This window comes from Leguminivora glycinivorella, chromosome 1 (assembly GCF_023078275.1).
Source record: "Leguminivora glycinivorella isolate SPB_JAAS2020 chromosome 1, LegGlyc_1.1, whole genome shotgun sequence".
Classification (NCBI taxonomy): domain Eukaryota; kingdom Metazoa; phylum Arthropoda; class Insecta; order Lepidoptera; family Tortricidae; genus Leguminivora; species Leguminivora glycinivorella.
This window is the reverse complement of record NC_062971.1, coordinates 18,640,655-18,666,631: the sequence shown is the minus strand read 5'-3', so window position 1 is coordinate 18,666,631 and position 25,977 is coordinate 18,640,655. Positions and strand designations below refer to the sequence as shown.

The 25,977-nt window shown below is 35.3% G+C and overlaps 1 protein-coding gene across 1 annotated transcript in view; it reads left to right on the top strand.

The window, feature by feature from the left end:
- LOC125236530 (protein dachsous) overlaps positions 1 to 25,977 on the top strand; it is a 322,516-nt gene that overhangs the window by 264,808 nt on the left and 31,731 nt on the right. The window contains 1 exon segment of the mRNA XM_048143402.1: positions 24,784 to 24,972. Coding sequence (XP_047999359.1) covers positions 24,784 to 24,972 — 189 coding nt within the window.

Genomic DNA, 25,977 nt, shown 5'->3' with positions numbered 1-25,977 from the left:
CCACAGTCAATGAAATTCTCAATCGGAGGATAAGATCCAATTATTAGGTGTACACGTTGCGAATGACAAAAATGGGACGTGTTAAAAAAAATGTAATGACCAATGTATTCTCTGTTGTGGTCTAGTATCTGCGTCTGCACAAGTCTACCGCGAAATTGCAGCGGCGGGATACACGGTGGGTTTCCTCACGTCAATACTAAAGGGATTTATACGACTATACAAGTTTTGTTGCGCCGCATTTTGTTGTCAACCCACCATTACCATTCCGATACTCGGGATTTTTGTTTGTTCTTTTACTAACTTGGACTTGGTTCTACTGTACCTAGAGGAATTTGCTCGAAGTTATAGCAAAGCTAGGTAGCTGTAGTACACCTGTATGCAAATACACATCGATCTCACTTGGTTAGGTACAGAAGAATATTTGGAGAAACAACTCTATCGGCCCAATTCGAAGATTCATCAAATAATTAGCTAAACCTACTCCTACGATATGGATCAGAAAATGTCACTGTCAAGTGTGAAGTTTTTGGACACTGACACATCTGATCTTTATCGTATCTAGTGAGACTATTTGACGTATCTTAGATTCCAAATGGAGCCATAATTATGCCGATCTAACCTTAAATGTTATCTTCTATTGTACCGTTTCAAGACAAGGGCCCTATTAATGCACATTGCACATTCTCTAAATTATATTGTAACAGGAAAGGCGTATTTAATAAAGCTTCCTCTACAAGATCTAACTGGGTTGAGGATGCCTTCCCGATTCACGTGTGAAAATACAAGTGGGTCTATTGAGGGCTTGTGCGCAGGCGCGGTGTAGGCGATAGCGCGCCGTGTTAACATGGCGGCTGACAGCAGGATGGATAGATGTGCGAGCGGCATGGGGAAAAAGGACCGAGATAGTTTTCGTATTCATGTAGGTAATAGATTTTTTTTTATTAAATAATCGGTTGTAGGGAAAGCTATCGAATACAGACCTACTATTGGGATAACAGTCATGATGAAATTTATGAGTTCCAATACGATCTGCTACTCTTTTCTTTCCGCACAGATTCTACCTGATAAATTTGAGAAACTCAATTGTACAGCTATTTTATTCCTCACTATTTTACACTATATAAATACGACAATTTTACCTACTAGTATCATTCTATTTCAAATCAAATTATTAACAAAATACCAGGAATTTCAACTAATTATTAACTTCCTATTATGGCGAGTCGTTCATGACTTGATATTCCGAGATTTTAATTAAATTATCGTAAGTTTCTCACATCGTGAGAAGAAAAGGTGTAAGTGTGCCGTTCAAAATGTAGGTTGGTAATAGAAACAAATCAATTCTGTAGGTCTCGCCAGCCGCGGGTGTCGGCGCAGTTAGCTTTATTAATAACGTTTCAACAGCAAGACCCAGAAACGCGTCCTACAGACCTTTACTGCGGGCCTCCGGCGACCGGCTTGGGCTTACTTCTCGATGGAAATGCAACAGTACCTCCTATACAATACAATAGTAATCCTACTGTTTAATAAGCTTAAAGAGTGGAAGTGGAAACCATTTTTTCTGTGAAAAGATAGACAGCTTTATTAATATAGTTACAACATCTAGTCTCTGAAACACGGCCTACATACCTGCCCCTCTAGCACAACTTGCCTTGTCGCGCGCGAGTCCATACTTGAAGTCGCGCTTGATGTATGGACTCGCGCGCGACAAGGCAAGTTGTGCTAAAGGGTCTGGTGCCGTAGCCGAATGGCATTTCTGCGACGCGAAACGAAAACGAAACGCCGCGAAAGGTAGTCTGGCTCCGTCGCGCCAATACGTAAGAGCGATAGAGATAGATATCTACGAGCGTTTCGTTTCGTGAGCATTTCGTGAGCGTTTGTGTCACTCGGATAGGTATCCTGTACCTACTGCGGAGTGCGAGGTGCGAGCTGCTAGGCCGCGAGGACCAGCTTGCTTCGTTCTCAATTGAAATGCAACAGTACTAAATACATACATAGATATACATACAATAGTAACCCTGAAAGTTATGCTGAGAAAGATATTGATTGTTATTTAGTTATATTTAACAAATTATAAATTTAAATAGATATCATACACGAAAGAAAAAATACGACAAGGCCCACTGGTGGCCGAGCCGGGAATCGAACCCGGGTCTTCAGCTTACGCGGCTAACGTCTTCACCACTAGACCACCCGCCGCAGTGGTGAAGACGTTAGCGCGTAAGCTGAAGACCCGGGTTCGATTCCCGGCTCGGCCACCAGTGGGCCTTGTCGTTTTTTCTTTCGTGTATTATATCTATTTAAATTTATAATTTATATATAGTAGTGTGACTACTTCAAAAAAAGAACAAATCAAAAAAATATTCAATAAAATAATTTGATTTGTTCCCAAGTTTATATTTAACAAATTTAAACGCTTTATCTTTGATACAGCATATTTAAGTTGCCATTTTCCTTTCTTTTTGACGTTACAAAATTAAGCCTGATTTAGACGGCGTGCGAACTCGCATGCGATTTTAATTGCATTGCGGGCTGTTGAGGGTACATACAATTTTGCACAACCATCAAATATCGCAATGTAATAAAACTTGTACGCGAGTTCTCGTACAGTCTAAATGGGCCCTTACTATGATGTTTTATCGTGTATATTAGACATTGGAACCATATCTGCTCTCTGAATAAGTAAAATAATCACAACGTTTCAAGAAAACTTAAGATGAAAGTGTATTTAATATGTTTTAACGAATACGTACTGCACTCAATAAGTCTACTGTGGTCGCTGTCGGAAGAGTCGGAGATACTTGTACACGGTGAATTGATAGCGCTATGAATTCTTTAATTTGTCGCACTCTATCCGACTCTGACAGTTTATGCTCTAGAATTATACCTGGGGGTTACCATGAAGTGCTAAAGCCGTTCAGTTTAGGTTGAGAGAAAGGGACGAAGCTATAGCAGTTCCATAGCTCCGTCCCTCTCTCTCAACCTAAACTGAACGGCTTTAGCACTTCATGGTAGCCCCCCTGTACTTCTAATTACTTTGGCTATTAATTATGCTACTTTATTGCTACAACTTCATCTTACGCTAGATCTGTCATCTATTGCAATGTGTGAACTGTGTAAATGGGAACTAAATTAGAAAGTCATAACTTTGTTTTTAAAGCAACATTTTTTAATAAATAGTAGGTAAGTTTGAACATACTAAGTAGTACTTCGTCAATGAGTTTCGGAACTTGTAGTTGTTTTGGAACATGTCAAGAGTGACATATGTTTTTTTAAATATCTAACGATAGGCTTACTCGCTGTGTACCACTGTTGGGCAAAGGCCTCCCCTGTTTTCCGCCGCTCGTCACGACTTTGCATGCTCATTTACATTTTTGGCCTCCCTCGCTGACCTACCTATTTCATTTAAAAATGTAACCTATGTGTAAATAAAATAACTCAATAAGTAATTAGAGCAACACCTTCCAAAGATCGATCCCAAACTAACCATAGCTTGAAGGTACTATGTGTACTAGCAAAATCTATCCAATCTATAGTCATCCAATTGAAAACAGCTTTTTACTCGAGCGACAATCTATAAACTGGGTTAGCGCTAAGCGACAGAAATTATGAATATCGTGAAAGTATAGATTTATAGGCAGATTTATCCAGAACCTAATGTTGTGTCGTTTAAACTTCCGCGGCCTAAGTGGCGCTTACTCCGACGACACCCGCGATATGTCACAATCACAGCGAGCTCAGAGTCGAAAGAGCGTAAGGTTGGCTTGACATCAAAACGATGCATCGAATCAGATCGATTCTAATAAATTTTTTGACATCTTACCCATTCTAGGTTTAAATATAGTAGTAACTAAGTTTGAATCTGATACATGAAATGCGAAAAGTTTTGTATAAAATGGGCGTCACGTCAAGCATTTCGTGAGGCTTTCATGGATTCCTATTTTTCTGTTCCTATAATTCCTAGTAATAGTGATATACGTCTCATTACATTGCAAAAATAGGCAGAATATAATAACTTTATACAATACTACCTTTTCCCGCGGCTCTGCCCGCGTACTAAAATAATTCAAACTTTGGACCCCCATTTCACCCCCTTAGGAGATGATATTTTAAAAATATTTTTAGTGCTCTTTTACACCTTATAATAACCCTAATACGTGCCAAATTTGGAAACTCTAAGACCAGCAGTTTCGGCTGTGCGTTGATATGTCAGTCAGTCAGTCAGTCAGTCAGTCAATCAGTTTCTTCTTTTATATATTTAGACTTTGTACATTATTAAAACCTTAGGAAACAAAAAGTATCTGAGGTAGTGTTGTGGGAAGTGATACTCAGGCGCCATTACATTGAAAGCTGTGTTAACGAGCAACAATAGGTGCTTAGCACATATTGTCAAGTTTTTCCTCCTACTGTGATCAGCTTTTGTAGATTGGATTATTAATTGATTGAAACAGTACCGTCGTTAATTATCACTTGTAAATAATTAATGCTTCGCAACGTGACTGTGATACTAGAGATTGATAAAATTAAATATTAAGAGCTTTTGAGGCCTATATACGAAAAACATATAGACACACTACATAACTTTCAGAAGTTTTATAAAAGAAGCCTATTTATATGTATTTCCTGTTTTGATTTTATTCATATGAAGATACAGCAATAGCTGTATTGTAAGTTTCACTATAAAATTACGTAAAACACTTTCCTTATCATAGTAATAATGCTTTTTGGTAAATACTGATGTGCCGTAATTCTTAAAATATCAAGCCTCTAAAGTCTAATAAACCAATAAACATAACAGGTAAGTGCTTACAGCTTTCTTTGCCTATATAGATTAAGGGAATGTATGAAAATCGTCAATAAAACCAAAGATAGTTAATGGAATGGACTGGACTGGTCGTTTACTAGAAATCTACGGTTATTGCCGTAAACCTGTGAGCAGACGCAATGGACTTATACAGTGGAAACTGTATAAGTGGAATCGCAAGGGACCGGCTGTTTAGTTTCGCTTATCCAGGTTTTCCATTTATCCAGTTTTCCACTTAACCAGGTTCAAATAAAACGTTTTCTCACTTACAGAGGCTCTCGCTAATAAAGGTTGTCGATGCTAGTAATGTCGCTTATAGAGGTCACCTATGGTCAAATATGTATCTTTTATTTAATATGCATATAGATATAAATTAACAAAAAATAGTTATGTAATCTTGACTTCAAAAAGCAATAGTGTAAATAATCCACAATACTGTTATACAAAAACAATATATTTCCTTTGTTATGAAGTAACTTATATTTTAACAAAATCGCTCCTAATATTATTTAAATAAATCAATATATTATTATTATTGTACTTTAATGAAAAAATGCTTAATAGGCTTTGCTTATCTAACAGCACGGCACCGCACCTCAGCTAAAACCAAACTGAACGATGTGTAATCTCATACAAATTATAATGTTATGGTTTATTTAAAATACATATTTTATAACGCCAAGCTTTTCCACTCATAGAGGTTTCGGAGGCGACTACTTCCAGTTGCAGAGGTAAAAATAAGAAATTTACGAAAAAATGGATTCCGCTTATAGAGGTCCCAAAATTCCACTTGTAGAGGTAATTAGTTGCTAAGGGACTGGGACCGAGAACTTGGGTCCACTTAAAGAGGTTTTCCACTTACCCAGGTTCCACTTATCCAGTTTCCACTGTATCTTATAACGAACTACTCAAGGGATCACTATTTTCCATACTAATATTATAAATGGGAAAGTGTGTGTGTCTGTTTGTTTGTCCGTCTTTCACGTCAAAACGGAGTGACGAATTGACGTGATTTTTTAAGTGGAGATAGTTGAAGGGATGGAGAGTGATATAGGCTACTTTTTGTCTCTTTCTAACGCGAGCGAAGCGAGCAAAAGCTAGTATAGATATAAATATATATAAATCTGCGATTCATTTTGAAGCGGGTTCAATTAGAAAAAATGCTAGGTTGCGCAAGTAGCCTACAAGCAATATTATAAAATAATCTATGATAAGTAATAATACGCACTGTGAGATACTAGCTTTATATCGAGTCAGTTTACCTAATGCGTGTACGCAAGACGCATTAAACGATTTACAAATTGCTCGCACTTCCTTGTAAGCTAGTGTTGATTGCTAAATGTCTCCAGTTTCCACATTTATATTTAAAGTTTAGTCGTTTATTTTCCACATTTTAAGGATACATATGTGTTCCCTTTTATATTGGCATTAATTTCTATTGCAAGCTCAGCCTTTCATTAGAAATCCGACCGATACGACCTTCAAATCTTCAAGAAAAGAGCGTACACCCATCTTAAAGGCCGGCAACGCACCTCCAACACCTCTGGTGTTTCGGGTGTCCATGGGCGGCGGTGATCGCTTACCATCAGGCGACCTGTCTGCTCGTTTGCCTCCTATCCCATAAAAAAAAATTACCACTGCTTTGAGCCCAAAGTGCTACCTACCTATATACGTACCTATTTATGTAGTTTGACTTGGAACTGCACAAGTCCACATGCTTAACCATTTATAAAAGGTTGTCGAAATAACTTTTGACAGATTAGCCGTAATTTAACAGTTTCTGAATGGGTTTTCAGCATCTGTAGTTTATTTATATCCGGCATTACCGTTAGCCTAGGCCATTGATCAGGCTATGCAATAGGAAGTGTTTCAATGGTGTTAAGTGTCTCGATCTGGCGTTTGCGCAGACTACCGACCAGATATAAATATAGAACCTGATAATCTTACAACACCTGCAATCTTTCATATTACCTATGTCTTACAATATTGGTTTTAATATTCGATTGTAACATTTAATATATAACACAATAAATAAGGTCATCTGGCAGTCGCTTTCGTAAAAATGTGTGCCTGGGGTTTTCATGAGCCGTGACAAAAAGTTGAAACAGCTCAAAGAAAATTACGACATATTTAAAAGGAATCTTCTTTTAAATATGTCGTAATTTTCTTATCCATGCTCTTAAAAAAAGTATTAAAAAATCAGTTAAGCTTTAACTTCGATTGTAAACGTAACTATTTTATTATCGATAGCTATTCACAGGAGTCGATAACTTGAATCAAGTTCATCCGTCTTCCCTTATCTTAAAGCACGGCGTTTTCTCCCTAATGAATCAAGCTTGAAACTGTAGGCTCTAAATATGATTATTTCCAGGGAACATACTTAGTAAGCAAACTCGTTCAAAGTATAAAAGGTAAAGATAAAGATAAGGTCAGTGCGGGCAAGACCGGCATAGTTTATTTGAAATAAAGTTTGAGTGGATAAAACTCTATAATTAATGCAGTCTGGCGTAATGCGCATGGTCCTATGGGATAGCAAATATTATATTTTACAAAGCTTTTGGTGAAGTAAGGTACTTTTAAGTGATAAAAATCACTTTTTTTAAGGCTCGGCGGGTTGACCGTCCTCCCGCGATGAGCACGGAAAGACCGTCTAGTGCTTGTTGTCGCGTAATTTCATATGAGACTAGGTTCCAAAATCATGATAATTGTTATTTTACGTAATAACGGGGCAGAATGTGCTAGATAACTATTAAAATAACGTTGAAATTTTGAACATATTAAGCATTTTTCTATTTATAAGGCAAGACCGGCATATGTCCCGTAGATGGGGTTCATAACCTTTTCTTTTCAGGTCCAGATATTGCATAATACTGTTTTTCCAACGAACACCTGCGAATACAATTTAGTCACGATATTACAGGCTCATATAAATCCAACTACTTATCTGTTTTTGAAACTATGTTAATTAAGAAAACGTAATAGGATATTAAGATACGTGAATTAGTTTGGTAACATTTCTTAGCAATGCTTGGTTTTGCTATAGTCACTACAGTATGAATGAATGCGAAATTTTTTACATCACACTCGAACACTAAATGAGATTTTACACGCAGGCGGAGCGTGAGTTATAGAAAAATCGTTCTCCCAAGGGAGTTATGAAATTTCTAGTACCGTATTCAATTTTTTTTATCTTTTTACATATTTTTATGTTGCAAGTGTGATGAAAAACATTGTGTGTAACTCGGGGAGTATGAATATTATAAACTCGAGTCTTGGAGGAGCTGAGTGATTCTTTTGCCAGTATAACATATTAAATTAATTCAATGAAAAGAGTTTTGACATTATATTTCATGATCGTTTATAAATTGTTGTAGATTAAGTTCGTACTACTGATTTGCAGTAGGTATATTCATTATTAATATTTTGGTAATTTCCTCATAGGTGACGTGAAAAATTGTATATGTCACATGGTAGCAAAATTATTTCCACCTTGAGCGTTAATACTTGAATCCCTCACTACGCTCAGGATTCTAGTTTTGGATCCCGAGCGTAGCGAGATTAGAATTCCTTTACTTCGTTCAGGATTCAATAAACACCCTTTGCCCCATTTTGCTCGATTACGACTTCAAAAACTCATAGTAGAGATTCAGATGTCATTAATACATAAATATTTACATAAATATTTGTATACTTAATACATAAATATTTGTTTCAGTTATTATAAATAGCAAACAATATACAAGTCATGTCTTTACATCTTCCGAAGAATGTATTGATAGAATCTTTTTTTGATGCACTTCCTAACGCCAGCGTATATATCACGAGGAAGACGAAATGATTTTGCTTGAGAAGTGCACAGTTTGTGCCACTAGTCATAGTTTCGATGTGACCCTCTGTGCCTCCAGGGTTCAGTTTCTGCCGTCTGACGAACAACCTTTATCAAATATGTTTTGTCAAGGGTGCGCAAATATTATGTTTTCTGTTTAAATTGGATTCAAAATGCTTACTTTTATTTCTAAAATACATAACTCTCTTTTGAAATATTTGTCGCCGCATATTGCACAATCTATACAAAACTACCAACTTAAATATGATGATGAGTAATGCAGTGTAAGTAGGCTTAGTTCTGTTCAAACCATTCTTCACAACTATGTCATTTTTATTTAATACTTTCGAATGATATTAGTAACACCATACGAATCATTACCAAAACTGTATTTCGAAGTTAAAATCAAAAACGGTACAACTATCATAAGCCAAAAACGTACTTATATATTGATATTGTTTACACTCGACTTATTTCCAATAAAGCCTAAAAATGGTTGGCAACTCCTTGTTTATCGTATGCCGGTCTTGCCTTTCTCTTTTATGCCGGACTTTCTGAGTAGGCACAATTTCTAAGTTACATATTTCAGAACATAAAACAAGAAATTGAACGCGTTTTGAGTGGATTAATAGTACTAGCCAGAAAGAACGGTTATTAAATGACTACGTTACATACATGATATACAAATATTCCGACTGCTTCTATTTTATTTTAATTTTTTGCGGAACCATGTTGAACTCGATGCTCGAGTTCGAAACACGAATCAAGTTTATTGTTAACTAGTGTTCGTCCTAGGGATATGTATTCAAGACCAATGGCTTAAGGATGAAAAACCGGTATACCTTCGGTGGTGTGAGAGGCGTAGATATATTAACACAAAAGTTATTGTCAATAGACGGTCTTTTCGGGTAGACGGTCTTCCCCACACTGACCTTAACTTACATTTTCAAAGAAATGCTCTTCTTTGAAACATGAGCGTGAAAAACTAGCAGTGCCTTTGCGAAATTTTGATGGTTTTCAATTTCATTTATTACGTGTTGTGTGTTTTTGTGTGCGTATTACCTGTAATTTGCTTTCTTACGTACGAAGTAAACTTGCTTACGTGTCACAAAAAAATGGAGTATTTTAGAATTAGCATCCGCTACTGTTATGGCAACAATCAACACAAAGTTACATTATAATTCATATCGGAATACAAATATTATTGAATGCCATTATCTCGGTACAATTCAATGAATAATAGTATGACGTGCAGCAGTATACCTACACGGTCAGTAATATTGACCAATCACGTTAACTTAGACTATATCCAGAGTTCCTTGTAATTTTCTGTTTTTTCTTAACTTTAACTAAATTTGCATCGAGGCTGTATTTTCTCTTCCACTACTCTTCATTCATGAACTATACTTATTTTAAATCAAATAATCACGTGTACGCAATCTGAGCGTAGCTATGCATCAAACCAAACGACAAAATAATGTAGGTTTTTATAATAATTTCGTCACCGACAAATAACCGAGTCAGTGAGTGGGTGTAGAACATTGGCTGATATAATTTTGCATGTCATAACTTTATTCATGATGAAACCTTAAACGCTTATGTGTTACTTTACTAGTTAATAAATAAATGTATAATTTATTTTGCAATATAATTAAATTAATATAATGTTCCGTAAGTTAACTTTATTTTCTAAATTAAACATGCGCAAAATATTCATGAAGTAATTACAGTTCCAATGAAATTGATTATTATAATATATCTGCATTTGCTATTGCTACAACCAAGAATTTTCTCCGTCCCTGGTTTACGGTTATCTGTACAAATGAAGTCCACATTAGACATAATAATTAGTATGCTAAACAGCAATGTCGTACATAAATTAAAACCTCTTTTTTACACCGATGAAATACGCGCCTGCAGGCCAATTATTCCTGGCGGTGTCAGACAGACTCTGTATTATTTGACTATTTATTACGTAAGTAAGACTTACAGAACTGCGAATCTATGGCAGACTCGTCTAGCATCCGATCCATGCTTCCTTGTAATAAATATGTAAATTAGTCGTAATGTACGAGTCAGTTTCTCGCAATACATAACGCGTTCTAAACCTGTCCGCAAGCAGGGAGCTGCGTATAAGAGGAATCAAGTACCTAGTTTAAAAAAAAACAATATTTCATACTTCTATATCCTGAACGAAAACTGATTGTGTTAAAATAGAAGAACATATATAATTTAAAACCGAAATAAATTACACATATGAAAGAAAAAGTGACCAAGTCCTCTGGTGCCTGAGGCTAGACAGCACAAGTTGAAATATTTTCAATAGATTATAATTTAACTTGTGTTCATTAGAACATATATAATCTGCAAAATGATCCTCAAAACTATTGGCAAAGTGTGTGAAGAAGTGGCGTTGATTATGACTAGCGGCGGTCGTTGTAACTAATTTGACTCCAAATTATTTAAAATAGAAACGCATACAAAGTGAGGACAACACCAGTCGTGCAACTATCGAATAGGTCAATAAGCACATAACATAAAATCTTACAAAGTAGCTGTTTCATAATATATCATATTATCTATATCATTTAGAAAATCGATTAATTACCTCTTATCCCGGACACTGTATCACATTATTCTGGGATTAGCGACGCGTATAGCTGCGCCCGGGCAGCCGCCATCTTTCATACGGTTTCAATTCAATGTAGCGCATTAGTGCACTAGGAGAAATGTAGATGCGGCAGTATTGTAACATTTTTGTAGAGCATGCTTTTTAATAGATACTGAGTACTACTTATTAAAATCTCTCTTTGTTACCTACCTACCTTTATTTACCGTCGTTTCAATATAAATATGTTTACTTGGTCCAGTTATAAATTTTTGCTATATTCAAAACGACGGTCTGGCGCAGTCGGTAGTGACCCTGCCTGCTACGCCGCGGTCCCGGGTTCGAATCCCGGTATGGGCATTTATTTGTGTGATGATATTTGTTCCTGAGTTATATATATTTGTCTGAGTACCCACAATACAAGCCTTCTTGAGCTTAAAGTGGTCCTGAGTCAATCTGTGTAAGAATGTCCTATAATATTTATTTATTTATTCTATTTATTAAAACGGGAAAGAAGAAGTAAGTGCTGCCTACCCTTTTAAAATTGCTATTGAATTGATGAAAATGTAAATTACAATGCAATTTATCTTGAAAATACGAGTATACCTCCGGTAGAATTACAGAGAGGGCATTATCGTGGCTGAGAAATAATATATAAAAAATGCTAGTGACCCATTTTTTGTTACAATTTAATATAAATTAATCAATCAATCAATTTCAGTTATGTCCTAGACTAAAACATTAGGGTCACCATCATCTTCACCGGCGCCGCAAACTATATACAATACTAGAAAAAGTATGCAGCTGGAGAGCCTCTTTTCTCGGACTGACAGGTAAACAAATTTCCCTTCGAGGCCAATAAAGGGCTCTCATCTTTCATTTCGCGACGGGCTATGTCGGCTATTAGAAAAAAACCGCATCTACATTAGTTGCGCGCGCAGCCCATTCTAATTAAGCAACGAGGAGATTTATAAGATATGGAGGCATTAGCGAGATTTATCCGAGCCTCGGAATAATGAGATAACACTAATGGCGCGGTGTACCCCGCCATTTGCTATTAATTGTTATAATACCTATTAGTTACTGCCTTTTGCAAATAAATAATTTCATTTTTATGACCGAGTCACACTGTATGGGATGGATCACATAGGATGAACACTGTAATCTCTACATTATCATACATTGTAATTTCCTGACATTTGAAATGTATATTTTTATCCGAACCATTAAAACTGACTGTTTAAGTGAGTATTTTATTATTATTGTCGTTTAAACTTTTAAAACATGTTTTTTTGTTTGCTAATCTACTCGTCTTTGACATAAATATACATATTAAGTATAGTTACGATTTATTATAGTTTAATATATCTACTATAAATAATAAATACGTAATTTATACTTAATACTAAAACAATAAGTAATTTTGTTTGTTTTTATAGCTCAAAAGCGTTACTATGTTTTGAATTCGACCTGTTCCAGTTGAACCATTGGGTATTTTCTTCCCAATAAACTTACTTTTTATTCTTCTTTACCTTTGAATTCTTCAATTTTCGTGTATGCTAGGAAGTCAGTAGGTAAACAGAGAAGCATGGCAAAGTCAAACCCGTTGCGAATTATCACCACCCGATGATGACCGAGACCACTCTGTAAAGAGTAAAACGACAAAGCAGAAGAGCAATATTTTGTAATATAAAGCAATCCGTGTGGTCCATGTTACAACAACATTCTCATAGCGATCTTCAAATCTTAGTGTACAGTTAATACCAGTTCCTAGTGATTATCCATTGATGGCAATCGTATTAGTGTCTAGTTTATCACGTGGAGGATTATTCTCATCGCCTCGGACTTAAAAGGCTACGTTCAGAACTGAATCTTATTATGTTCAGTGAAAGTTTATTTGTTATTGTGGTCTAAGAAATTTCTGTTTGCATTTTATCTAGCCCTTTTTAAGCTTATCGCATAATGGTTACGCAAATAGGCATTGTTTTGTCGAGATTGGTTTCAATGGTTTAATAAGTGGTGCTGCTTTGTTCAAAGTAATTATAATATTATTGTTTTTTTTAGATATTGTAGAGAATGTAAACATAAATTGTTACGTATGTAACTATGGTACCTGCCTATTTTAGAGTTCAAAACTCAAATTTACGTTACGAAGTTTTCCTATAGAGAGACATGAAAGTATGTAGAAACTTACTTCTATTTTTTTTAAAATCCATGAGTTATAAAATCGGGTCTTGTCCTTATTAAAAACCATAATATTGAGAATTTATAAAATTTCCCATGGAAGTTTACTTATTATTTATTAATCTTGCGATATTATTCATATGAAATGCGTGTCAGTGTCGATGTCTTGAGTTATCTAGAACCAGGTTCAAAAAACCGCGGATCATTAGCATATTTAACTGACGATGATTATATTTCCCTTAATTAATAAAGTTCAATGAACTTTTACTTTTTAATTATTAACTATGACTGGTACGATGTTTCCGGCTTTATATTAATTTGGCAAGTAAGTGCTAGCTTTTAATATGATGATTTTGATGACTCTTTTTTTTTAATACTATTATTCTCTAACGTTAGGCAAATCAAACTTCTTGTTTGTACAAATGAATTGTTGTGTGATCGATTTATATGAGAGAAAAAGCATTTTCAACGTGCTTTAGGAATCATCATTCCATTACAGATAGCGTAATGTGTAACGGGTTTCTATCGCATTTATAACTCCCCCGCAATCTCGATTTAGTCACACAGTCGTGAAAAAGACACCAGACATTTACACAAACAGACTTAGTTACTCGCATTTAAAATGGATTTATAAGCCAATGTTCCCATTGGCTTTTACCAAACGCCATTTCACAATCCTGCCGCAGGTATCCGAGATGCAAGTAAGAGACAGTATGCATGCTCACTTGCGAAATTTAAAGATTTACTTAATGATCGTCGTTATTTAATAATTTTATAAATCCATTTTATCTATGTCTACCATATGTCATAATTGAGAATTTCAAGAATTTGGGTTGTAGCCGGAACTTCCGGGAAGATGTAGCTGCTATGACAGACAGAAGACTAGATACTTAATAGATTTTTTTTGTGACTATACCTCTCTAGTCGATATTGTTATCAGATCTATTCACATTATATTCGTACCTTATACCTAATCATAAAGTATACAGCGCGTAAACGTAATAAGGGCGATAAATGAAACCAGGCATATAATTCAATTTGTTATCATCAATTAAGAGGTGTTTTTGAGTTACTCTTAATTTTCAACCCATAATTAATTTTTGAAAAACAGCAGCTACGTGGTTGCGATGACAATCAATGACAACTGTTAAAGTTATTAATTGTAGTAAAAGTTATCTAATTCCATTTTTTTGTTTTAAGAGGTTCGCCCGTATTAAACATTTAGAAACATTTAATTAAAGCTGTAATAGTGTTATAGTACCCTGTTCTTTCCAGGTTCTAAATGAAAAAATGTAGTATTAAAATTGTAAGAACTTTTCGTTAAAAAATTAAAAAATACTGTTTCACGAGCGTGCTCTCTTGTCATTACCTTCCATCAACGCGTAGCACAATAGAGGTGTAACCATCAAAACCCAATTTCGGTTAAAACGTCGGTTAACAGTTAAACCCGGAGTAAAGGTCAGAGAGGATCCGGTCACCTACGGCCACTTCCCCGAACGACCACCATGCAAATTCCTATATGGGCCATTTCTTAGTTCGGCCGTTTCCTTGTCCGACCATTTCCCCGATAGACCACTGTTAGAATTCTTTCTACGTCCAGTTCTCCGAACGGCCACTGTGAAAATTCTTTGTTGGCCCCCTTCCCCGAACGACCACCATGCAAATTCCTATATGGGCCATTTCTTGTTTCGGCCGTTTCCTTGTCCGACCATTTCCCCGATAGACCACTGTTGGAATTCTTTCTACGTCCAGTTCTCCGAACGGCCACTGTGAAAATTCTTTGTAGGGCCACCCATTCCCCGAACGACCCGTACAGTCAAGTGCAAAAATACGTATCGAAATAATCGTCTCATAAATATGGTACTACGCTCTTATTACACCGGACTAAGATGCTATAGGACATATTTTTGAGTAAGATGTGTACGTAAACCCATATTTTTACACTTGACTGTACCTACTTATACAGATCTACAGCTACGGAATCCTCCCATATGCGTGGTCCGACTCGCACTTGGCCGATTTTCTGACTGATAATGTCCTGAACTGACTTTATCAAATCATGTTCCTACCGTCAGACCGTCAAGGAACAAAAACTAATGAGTCGCTATTAGGTATTGTACCCATTTTACAGTAATAATATGGGTGCAAATATCGGGTTATCCTATAATGAAACTCCAACATTCGAATTTTAACACTTCTTAGTTTTTGAACTATTAGGTATCATTACTTTCGAATATGTAGCGTATTCACGTCTGATATTATTTTAACGGCATTACAAACATTCAACCTCCTTTTGACGTTAAATTTAAAAAAAAACATGAGTTAATACTACTTGTACCTATCTAATTTAGAACAATAAGTATAATAAATAAATCCGTTTACCATTTTGGAGTGGCTGCTGTCGAATTAAATTATTTTCGTAGAAAATATTTTAATTTGTATTTTTCAGCTAGGTCCAGAGAGACTTGGATGCCTGTCAATTTTGCTTTATACATACATATATGATATGAAAGTTAACATAAATAAAAAAATATAAATTGAAATAAATATCATACACGAAAGAAAAAACGGCAAGGCCCACTGGAGGTCTAGTGGTGAAGACGTTAGCCGCGTAAGCTGAAGATTCGATTCCCGGCTCGGCCACCAGGGGGCCTTGTCGTTTTTTCTTTCGTGTATGATATTTATTTCAATTTATAATTTATAAATAGTAAGTAGTGTGACTACTTGAAAAACAGAACAAATCAAAAAATATTCAACAAAATAATTTGATTTTGTTCCCTAGTCGTGTAAATAAAAAAGTAAAAATGCGGCCTTTTATTATGGTATAAATTTCTATTTATGAAATCAATTTTAAATATTGAATACTCACTGATTATATAATGATAGCTGCTCCATTCGTTCACTATTCGTCCGCTATTCACTTTGACATAAGTCATTTTGAACGTATTACTATAAAAGGTATTTTGACAAAGAGTTTTTAGTGGTGGTGGTCAAGCCTGTTGAGAATGCGTTTACGAGGAAGGTTGTCAGATACAAAAGTTCCTATTAGAGAAAGTGGCCATAAGAGGAACAGGCCGTTTGAGGAAGTGGCTATCAGAGGAAAAGGCCATGAGAGAAAGTGGCCATAAGAGTAACAGGCCATTTGAGGAAGTGGCCATCATAGGAAAAGGCCATGAGAGGAAGTGTCCATAAGAGGAACAGGCCGTTAAAGGAATTGGCCATAAAAAGAAGTGGACTTTAGATAAATGTGGCCCTTCGGGGAACGTTGTTACGAAGTGGCCCGTAGAGGAAGTGGCCTATCGGGGAATTGGCCGTTCATAAAACTTGGCCTAAAAATGAAAGTGGCCCTAAGTGACCGGATCCGTCAGAGAATCTGTATTTAATAGCACCCAACTATTCGTAGCGCTCGACTCTCCCACAGAACGGGTATCAACCGTATCATTCCGCTGGCTTGTAGCGGTGTAAGTACGCCGAGGCTTCGTGGCGTTTACGTCGTTTGGCGTAGTCTGGTTTTGTTAAGTCTGGTGCAAGTTAGGCTCTGGTAGCGGATGTTGTTGGTGAAAATTCAAAACTCAGAATAATTGGTGTATGTGACATATCGGACATATCAATATGCTTAGGGCCAGCCTTTTATTTTTTAAGTAGGTATAAAAACGTTGTCCCTAAAGTGAGTATCTGGTAAATGTAAAAACAATAGTTTTCAAGCAATAGATTTCAACATTATACGTTAAAAACTAATGCAATAGAACATTCAGTTATAAACATACCAGAAATGAATGTGGGCTATCGCTCTGTGGTTAAACTAATCATAATTAATGACAAAAGCTCATACATTCATCTCAGTTCATCAGATCATCTTGATGTAGTAAGTACTTAATGAAAAAAATCTATATTTGAAGTAAAACATTAATTTCTATAAAACTTGCATTTAACTTGGACCCACGGAGCAATTTGAGAAATGGAATCTTCAATTAGACAGTCTCACTTTTGAGATTCATTACTCGTCCAATTTCGCTAATGGCTGCAGTGGCCACCGTTATGTTGATACACTATGTCAAATTGACGGAATGGAGTCTGTGGGCCGTGGCCAGATCTTGGGGAAAACGAATGATCGTCATTTATTTACGGGGAAGTAATATTTAGTGTCACTTTTATCGTAAAGTAGTGACGAGAGATGTCTTTCAGTTGTTAGTTAGACATCAAGAAGCTGTGTAGAGCAGAAGCATATATTTATCTGTTATCTAGTTATTATATTATAGAAAAGTATAAAATAAAGTTTACCGCTCATTTATACAAAATGTAGGTATATGTAAGTATGTGAAATTTTTGACTATAATATTGCATCCCATACATATGGAATGCAATTAAAAAAAACATTTACAGAAACCACAGCCAACGTGTGCATATAAAAAAAGTATAAAATAATTTTTAACGAAAGCGACCTTTTTTTTTTTTATCATGGGTTGTGTTATACGTAAAAAAAACACCAAATAACAGTTTAATGGTTATTGATCTCCAGTAAATTATCACGATTGTAACATTAGAATTAAGTATAAAACTGAATGGCCTTTTATTTCGGTCACACGTCAACGCGCCCTAAAGTGAAATCCGATCCCCGGCCCGCCAATCCTCAATCAAAGGCCCAACGCGTGCCCACCTAAGTATTTAAGACAAGACTCGCACTTAGAGGATAAAGTCAGCATGTTATGCAGATATCTTCTTATTTGTTGAGCTTAAAACAGTTACAAACGATTTTTTTTATACTTATTAAATATTCAAATGGATTAATTCGAATCGCCCTCGTGAATATGACCCGGCTTAATTGCTATCAATGAATTTATTTCCAGTTGTACATCTACTGCTTTCTTTCCTCCAACTGACTCGCCTAGATTTAAAAAAAAAAACAAGTCGATGGTATTTATAGGTAAAAAAAAACTAGCAGACCCGATACCCCGAGTAATATAACCTACAGCGGTATAACACAACACGCTGCAAAGATATCGTTTTTTAATGAGTACTTTTATAACATGCATAGGTTAATTGCAACCACTAGTCTCATATTAGAAAGATCCCATACTTCTAATCAGCTAAGCATGAAGGGTTTGATTACAAAAACGACTAAGCGCGGTAAGTTTTTAAACAAAAGTAAATCAAAAGCGCAGTGACTAGCCAAGGGGTGCCCAAGAGCATGTATCGCGACCGCAGCGTATCGGATGACCTTCCGCAAATACTGACATCTGTCGGCTCGGGAGACGCAACACCGTTCAAACAGAACTTCGTCACACTTGGTGCGAATGATTAATGATTTCTACAAGTTTCACGTACTTCTAGGAACTTAACAGGTTATTATTATTTTTTTTGGCAAATCTTTAAATATGACTTCGGAGACAACAGTAAATGATCGTATAGGTACATATAATTTATATTGTTAGGTATCTACATACAATTATTGCTGATGCTCTTCTTTCAAAAGTGGACTTATATTTTTCATACTGTTTGAAAGCCTATGTGAAGTCATGAAAATGGTCTCTAAACCAAGCCGAGGCTGAATCTTGGAAACCATTAAACATCCCTCCTCCATCCATCCCAGGCATTCACATTTCCGTTTCCACTGTATATGTCTATTGTTTTACGTGTGGCCATTGAACGTCTTATTCGGTAAGTTATGCCATGATTTCACAAATGAGAAAGTCAAATTGATCACAGTTCTTGCCGTGCTTTTGTACAATAAATTGTCATTCGTTGAAGATTGAGGTAAAATTAATTATAGTTTCCCACAGGCGCCGGTCGGCATGAGGGTCCTGCGCGTAGTCCAATATTATTTAATAAATTTTCGCTGAGCTTTAAGTTTTTGAATTATGTACAACGCTTGACAACTACACTAATAAAATATGTGAAAGACAGACGCAAATAAATACACACGATGCCTTTAGGTACCCGTTTTAGCTCGTACCGAGTCAAACTATAGTTGTTCCACAACAATGGAACATTAAACATTGGTTTTAGGTTGAAAGGGATGAGTCGAGACTTAAATGATGGAACAGTAAGCACTTGCAATTCTCTAGGTTACTGAAACTGTTAAATTCATTACATACTTCTTAGAGCCCAAGGCATTCCACTCTCTACGACGGTCTGTTTGTCGGAATGTCTTAAAAGTGTTACTATGCACAAATATATTTTTGTATTCCTCTTTTCTAATACTTTCTAATACACACGTACGTGTTGTGTTATGTCTCATTTTTACTCTATGAGGTGCTGCGAATAAACTATTTGTTTTTTACGTATTTGATGAAGAGCTGCTTTTGGATCCTTTCCATATCCTGACTATAGAATAAAAACAAATGAACATGTATCATAAATAAAGATGATAGAAACAAATCAATCAATGCAACGAACATCTGAAGACCAACTAAGATACATATTGCATTAACGACAAATTGCAAAAACTATTACTTGTTGCGACATAGATGCATAAAACATTACACAAGTTTATAATTATAAACTTTCTTCTGAAACGCATAGAAGATTTAGTTCTTTAAAGTTCAAAGTCCTTCAACGTGTATTGTGGTTATATTATAATAGAAGATGACATTCCCAGAAGCTCACACTCGATCGATATATTTGCAGGCTTCGTTCACTTGCTTACAAACTAAAATGAACTTTAGCGTATTATAATAACAGTTAGTCATTTTATCTCGTGAAGTTCTTAAGCACTGGAAGCAAGTTTGCCTGTAGAGTCACCACATCTCAAGTGTCGCTTTATAGAGCTAAGCATTTACCTCGAGTGATATAATACTTTATACATATTGGATACACGAAGATTGAATTTCTTGATGGATGGATTGATTTAGATTGATATGAGTTTTAGTGCCTATAAAAGTGAATAACAACGGAAGATGTAGTTTATCATAGACAGCTGAAGTAGTATTTGTTAGTAATTGAGAGAAGACTAACTTTAAAACGCGAAAGTGAAAACTCGTTAATTTTTTTTAAAATAAGTAACGTAAGAAACAATATAATTCCTGTCAAGTCTTCTGCACCCATTGAAACAAAATCCAGTTTTAAAGGTAGCAGTATTTAATTCGAAAAGTAAAATAAATTGTGCATTACATTGACACAGCTAATGAACAAAAGGAAGCAGGAATGCAAAGGTCAGCCTCGGCCCCAGCGATGTACAATCAATTAAAGAAATGCGATACTGTAAAGGAACAAACAGTTCAAGATATTTATTTTCAACATACCATTCATCTACAGCATGAATGTGCCATTTTAAATTAAAAAAGAACAGTCAAAGAATATGACTTTACAGTCCCAGAAATCGCAATTGCTTCCAAACACAACAGCCAATAATAATATAAATATGTAGAGACACAATTATATTTAAGTAAATAATGTGGGAAACATACGTGTGTGTTGACGTCTGTTATTGTTTATGAATGTTACGATTTAGGGGTTTTTGTATTTTCTCATATGTATGTAAATAGATTTATTGTTCACTTTATCAATAACATCTACTATAAATAAAGAAAACTACGGATGGAGGTCACAATTCCGAATCATTTTTTAATTACCCGGTAGCATTACTAAAGTAATTTTAGTCCGTGGTGGCAGGAGATACGGCCTCTTTCAGCTCGTGGCTCTCAGAAGCTGTTCAACTAATGACACTACAAATCCTTCGCAGTCCGGCGCAGGTATTGTCCTCTTCAGTTTTATTTGCTCTTCTGTCGACTCTACCTTTTTCTTTTTAATTCAGACAATTTTTAAATGGCTTACCTTTGATACCATTATTGTGTGCCAATCAGTTTGAATTACAATGTCCTTTAGCAATGGCCGAACTGAGTAAGAATCTTTATTATTTTTCTTACAAATCATTTTATTTTACGTTTTTTGGTTCAAATAAACAAGGCAGCTGTTCGCTTTATTTAGATGAGACCCGAGTTCGGATGCATCTTGAATTTAAATTCGATTTTGACGTTCTGAATACTGGTTTTATGTAAACTTGCAATTGTTATTTTCGTTATTTATTGATACACTTTTAACTGGACGTTGTCAGTTACCAAGATTTAAGGTATTCTTTCAACATATCTTGTATTCAATATCAAACGTTAAAGCGATTCCAAAAACAAGAAAAATCTGAAGCGGCTATTGTTTGCATTTCGAAAACTAACAAATAATATCCCAAGAATTGGCATGTATTGTATGCGTCATTATCGTCAGTGTTGTCATTATAATTAACATCTCTTTTGTCAAAGTCTGACATCATCCCCTGTAAAACAAGATACAAGTAGACGAACATTATTTATAATATAAACTTTTATTATTCTCCTTTGTCGCTTCCAAAAACACTTTATCGCAGCCGTCAGAGTGCTAATCTCAAAAAAATCATGCGAAAAAAATATTACCGACTCCATTAAATCTGCCTAATTGAGACGCGACAATTTTAAAGTAACACTTTAAACGTATTAAGTACTAAGATGTAAGTGAGAGTGAGTAATAAATCTCATTCTGACCACTCTTATCTCTATACTGAGGTAGCCGATATTACCAGTTTCAGGGCGCTTGGAAATTTAAATATAAAACAGCTTTAGTATTTCATCGAGTTGGAGACCGCTCGCTACTATCTGCAGTCATATTTGAAGTTGATGATTTATACCAATGACCACTTAGTTTCAAATAATTTTACAATATTTAAGTGTCAAAGATTGTCAATCTTAAATACAAAACAACAACAAAAAACCTACGTAAGAAATTATTTTTTGTACGTAGATACTATAAACATTACATTGATACATAAAATATTTAGACGAACAACAAAATAGGTCTACTTAATTCTACACATAGATAAAGAGGCCACAATCAAAGTCTTCTTCTTCTTAAGCCTGAAGTAAAAACTTCGATAAAATATTTTTTCAAAAGGGGTTCATATCTATTGAAATATGTAATTTCTACTCTAGATTACGAAAGTTGCATGATATTTTGAGACTTATTATTTTGAACATGTATATACTATATTTGAAATGTCAGATTAGTGTAACTCACGCTGATTATTGAAACACCGTGTGTGGTTTAAACTCGTTGCTTATCAAGCTCATTGAATATATTTGTGGGAAGTTGGAGAAAGCTAAATAGTTCTTGAAAATAGCCGAATTAAAATAAGAAACGGAATAGAGTTTAGGCGATTAGGACAGCGGTTGTAAACTTTTACCCCTAAACTTTTAAACATTACTAAGCAGAGAAAGTCTGTTTGTCTCTTTCTGACGTATTGGTGTGATACGAATAGAAAGGGACAAACGGACTTTATCAGCTTGATAAGTTTAGAATAATGCGTTTATGAATAATGGGGTAAGAATTTTTTAAATGAAAAGTGAAAAAATCTATACGATATATGCTATCGCTAATACGATTTCGACTGTAGTAAATTGAATGTCGATACGATACGTATCAATCAGGGCAGTCGAATCGGACCTATAATAATAAAGTAAACGGCATCTGATTGGAGCATTCGGCATTGTACGAAATGTTTCTCGGAATTTCGTAGCGTGTTTAAAACTACTTTTGTAAATAATTGTTTTGCATCCAGGTACGTTTTACTGCAAAATACAAAAAAATACGAAAATATATATTATATTTAGGTACATATATGACATTTTCCGGTATAATTGGTAGCTCTTAAAAAAAATGTGTCCTTTTGCATACCTCCTTAGTTATTTTGTACCTTGACACATTTAATTCAATACATTTGGGTTACATAAGTAACACTACTTTTACCTTACAATACTCGCGTTATTTGCTATTATTATGGCACGGCAGCAATGTCATGTGTCTTTTCAATATTCAAAAAACTAAATATTGCCTGAAATATCTAATGAAGTAATAATGAACGTAGATAAAATGGACATTGAGCAATGTAATACACGTTCAAAGTTAATGTGAATAAATGGTGTTTTTACCAATGGCCAGTGCTGCCTCCTAAATGAAGACAAGAACAAAATTACACTTCATATCGGCAAGACTAACATAGTTAAAGCTTGCAAACTCTTACAGGATATTAAACTTAGTGTTCTTTGTATCAGGTTGTGAGTTCGTCCGTGAGATGTTGTCCGCTTGTGTTTCCGTTTGTTCGCCATTTATCTTGGCTCTGGACGTCGATGCAATTAATCAAGCGTCGTTGTCACGTCCATAATATGTAGGAGATAAAGAGAAAAAGATGATTTCTTACTAATTACCCGGCCGTTTTTGGTTTAAGGATCAACACCTACTTTATCGATCTTATCTTTAACAAGATTTAGGCATTTAAGATCTGAATTGTTTCGTAATTTGTTTAGTTATTATTGTTTGGTAAGGCAACAGATAATTATGTTTCTTTTTGTTTTGAAAATAACTTCATCCATTGTTGTTTCTGTATTCTAGCAATGTAGTAAAAAAAAAACAATGTTTAGTTACACAATAATACAAAATACAATTAACAATAATTAATACTTAAGAGCTAAGAAACACAATATCCAAAAACTAAACCATGTTTAGTTTAGTTTAGTTTATTTCTCTCGTTTATACAAATTTCACACAATTAAAATTTACATTTCAGCTTATTATTATAACTATACTACTATTCGTATAACGATACAAAAGAAATAATAAAATTAAAATTACAAATAAAAATGGAAAAAAGAAGTGTGAACAAAAAAATATTAAAATGTCATATTGGTAAAAATAAAATAAATACAGGTTTACTGGTTTAGTACTACATAGTACAAATCAAAAATAACCAATGTCAATAATACAATATAGAATAATGAATAATGAGAAATAATAAAAAATAAATTACGGAAATGTTTGCAGTCTTAATAAATACCTACCTACCCGCGCCTATCTGGCGCCATTGATAAGAAAATTTCAGTATATAACAGGCACATGTTAAATTACATGTACCCACACCTTTATCCGACGACCACACAGATCAAATAGAATTAAATGTTGCTAATTAATTACCCAGACAATCAGATAGGTATAGGTTCCTAGGCAATTAGTTCTGGCTCCTAGGCTGATACGCGAGAATTGATAGTCCTACGGTACTAAGCATTAAAGATATTTGTCAACTCTAGACTTGATGCCATTGTGTTTGGCAATGGAGGTAAACGAGCGGCTTGATGTTCGATTAATCGCGAAATCTTTAGTGCTACTGAGGAGCGCAATTAGATGCATGATGAAATGAGGACATATGAGTGATGAGGCTTTTCATAATAGTGAGAGGATTTTGATGTAATAATGTGTATTGTATACAGTTGTATTTTATGCTAAATGTACCTGTTAATATCAATGGCTATTTAATTCAGAGTTTAATAATGGTATTTTTGTCCCCAGATGTCAGCAATCGACCCGGACTGCGGAGTGAACGCCATCGTGAACTACACGCTGGGAGATGCGCTCGCGCGGCCGCAGTTCTACGTGAAGCCGGACAGTGGCAATAAAGGAGAATAGCTCTGTGTATAGGGAGATACTGTCGCGCCCTTAGACTACGAGGCTAACACTGACTTCGAGTTCCTTGAGTTTGTTATTCAGACATTTCAACTACTTTTAACATTGATAAATTTTGGGACCTGTGTACCACACACACTGCTCTGATTTTTTCAGTCTGTGTCTATTCGGCAGAATGTTATAGCCATGACGATAGTTTGACAACAATTAAACTCTTTTTTTCATTATACCAGCTGAACGAATGTAACATAGCGACGCATTTCATAAGACTTGTTACACTCAAGTGGATTGCATGTACGCTTACGGATTTTAGATAAAAATGTTATTGATGGTAAATCAATTCAGATTGGAACATCGTACTGCAATCCATATTGCAACTGCTGCAATATTACACATCAGGTCTTTTGATGTAAATTTTAGTTGGAGCGACTTATAAATACAGAATCGAATATTGCTTAGGTATCATACCTACATTCAATTTCTCGTCCAGTTCTTACAAAACGTAGCCGAGATGGCATCGATTTTGCCTAAGGATGTGTACCTATTTGTAAGCTGTTGAATAAAGATGTTATTACACCGACTAAAGGTCCAGGGTTTATATGTATATGTAGTGGGAATCGCTTATAAATTTATGAATTAAAGGCATTATCACCTTTGGGTGAGTAAATCATTCTTTATAAATATAAAATACATATGTAACACAAACTATTGGGTTTTGAAGCAACGATGACAAGTACAAATATATCTTGTTTTCACAGCAAGAAATGCACTGCATTCACTACTTACAATGATGGTAACTTAAGCTTAAAAGCTTCACAATAATATACCAAGTGCCTTGTTTACCGTATATGTACATGTTCCAGCAGTTTCAGTAGCCCTCAAGTGTAGTTACCGAGCTATCCTAAAATTGTAGTGCAATTGTGCAGTTGAGTTGATAATTAAGTCATTTCCCCACTTACACTAACGATCGATGCTCAAAGCGTTGGTCAAAATACACTCGTCCGCGAAATTAAATTCCGCAAGTGTCAGGCATCCGCTGATTTATCGTTGAACCAACTATCACTCTTTTTGTTTCCTCTC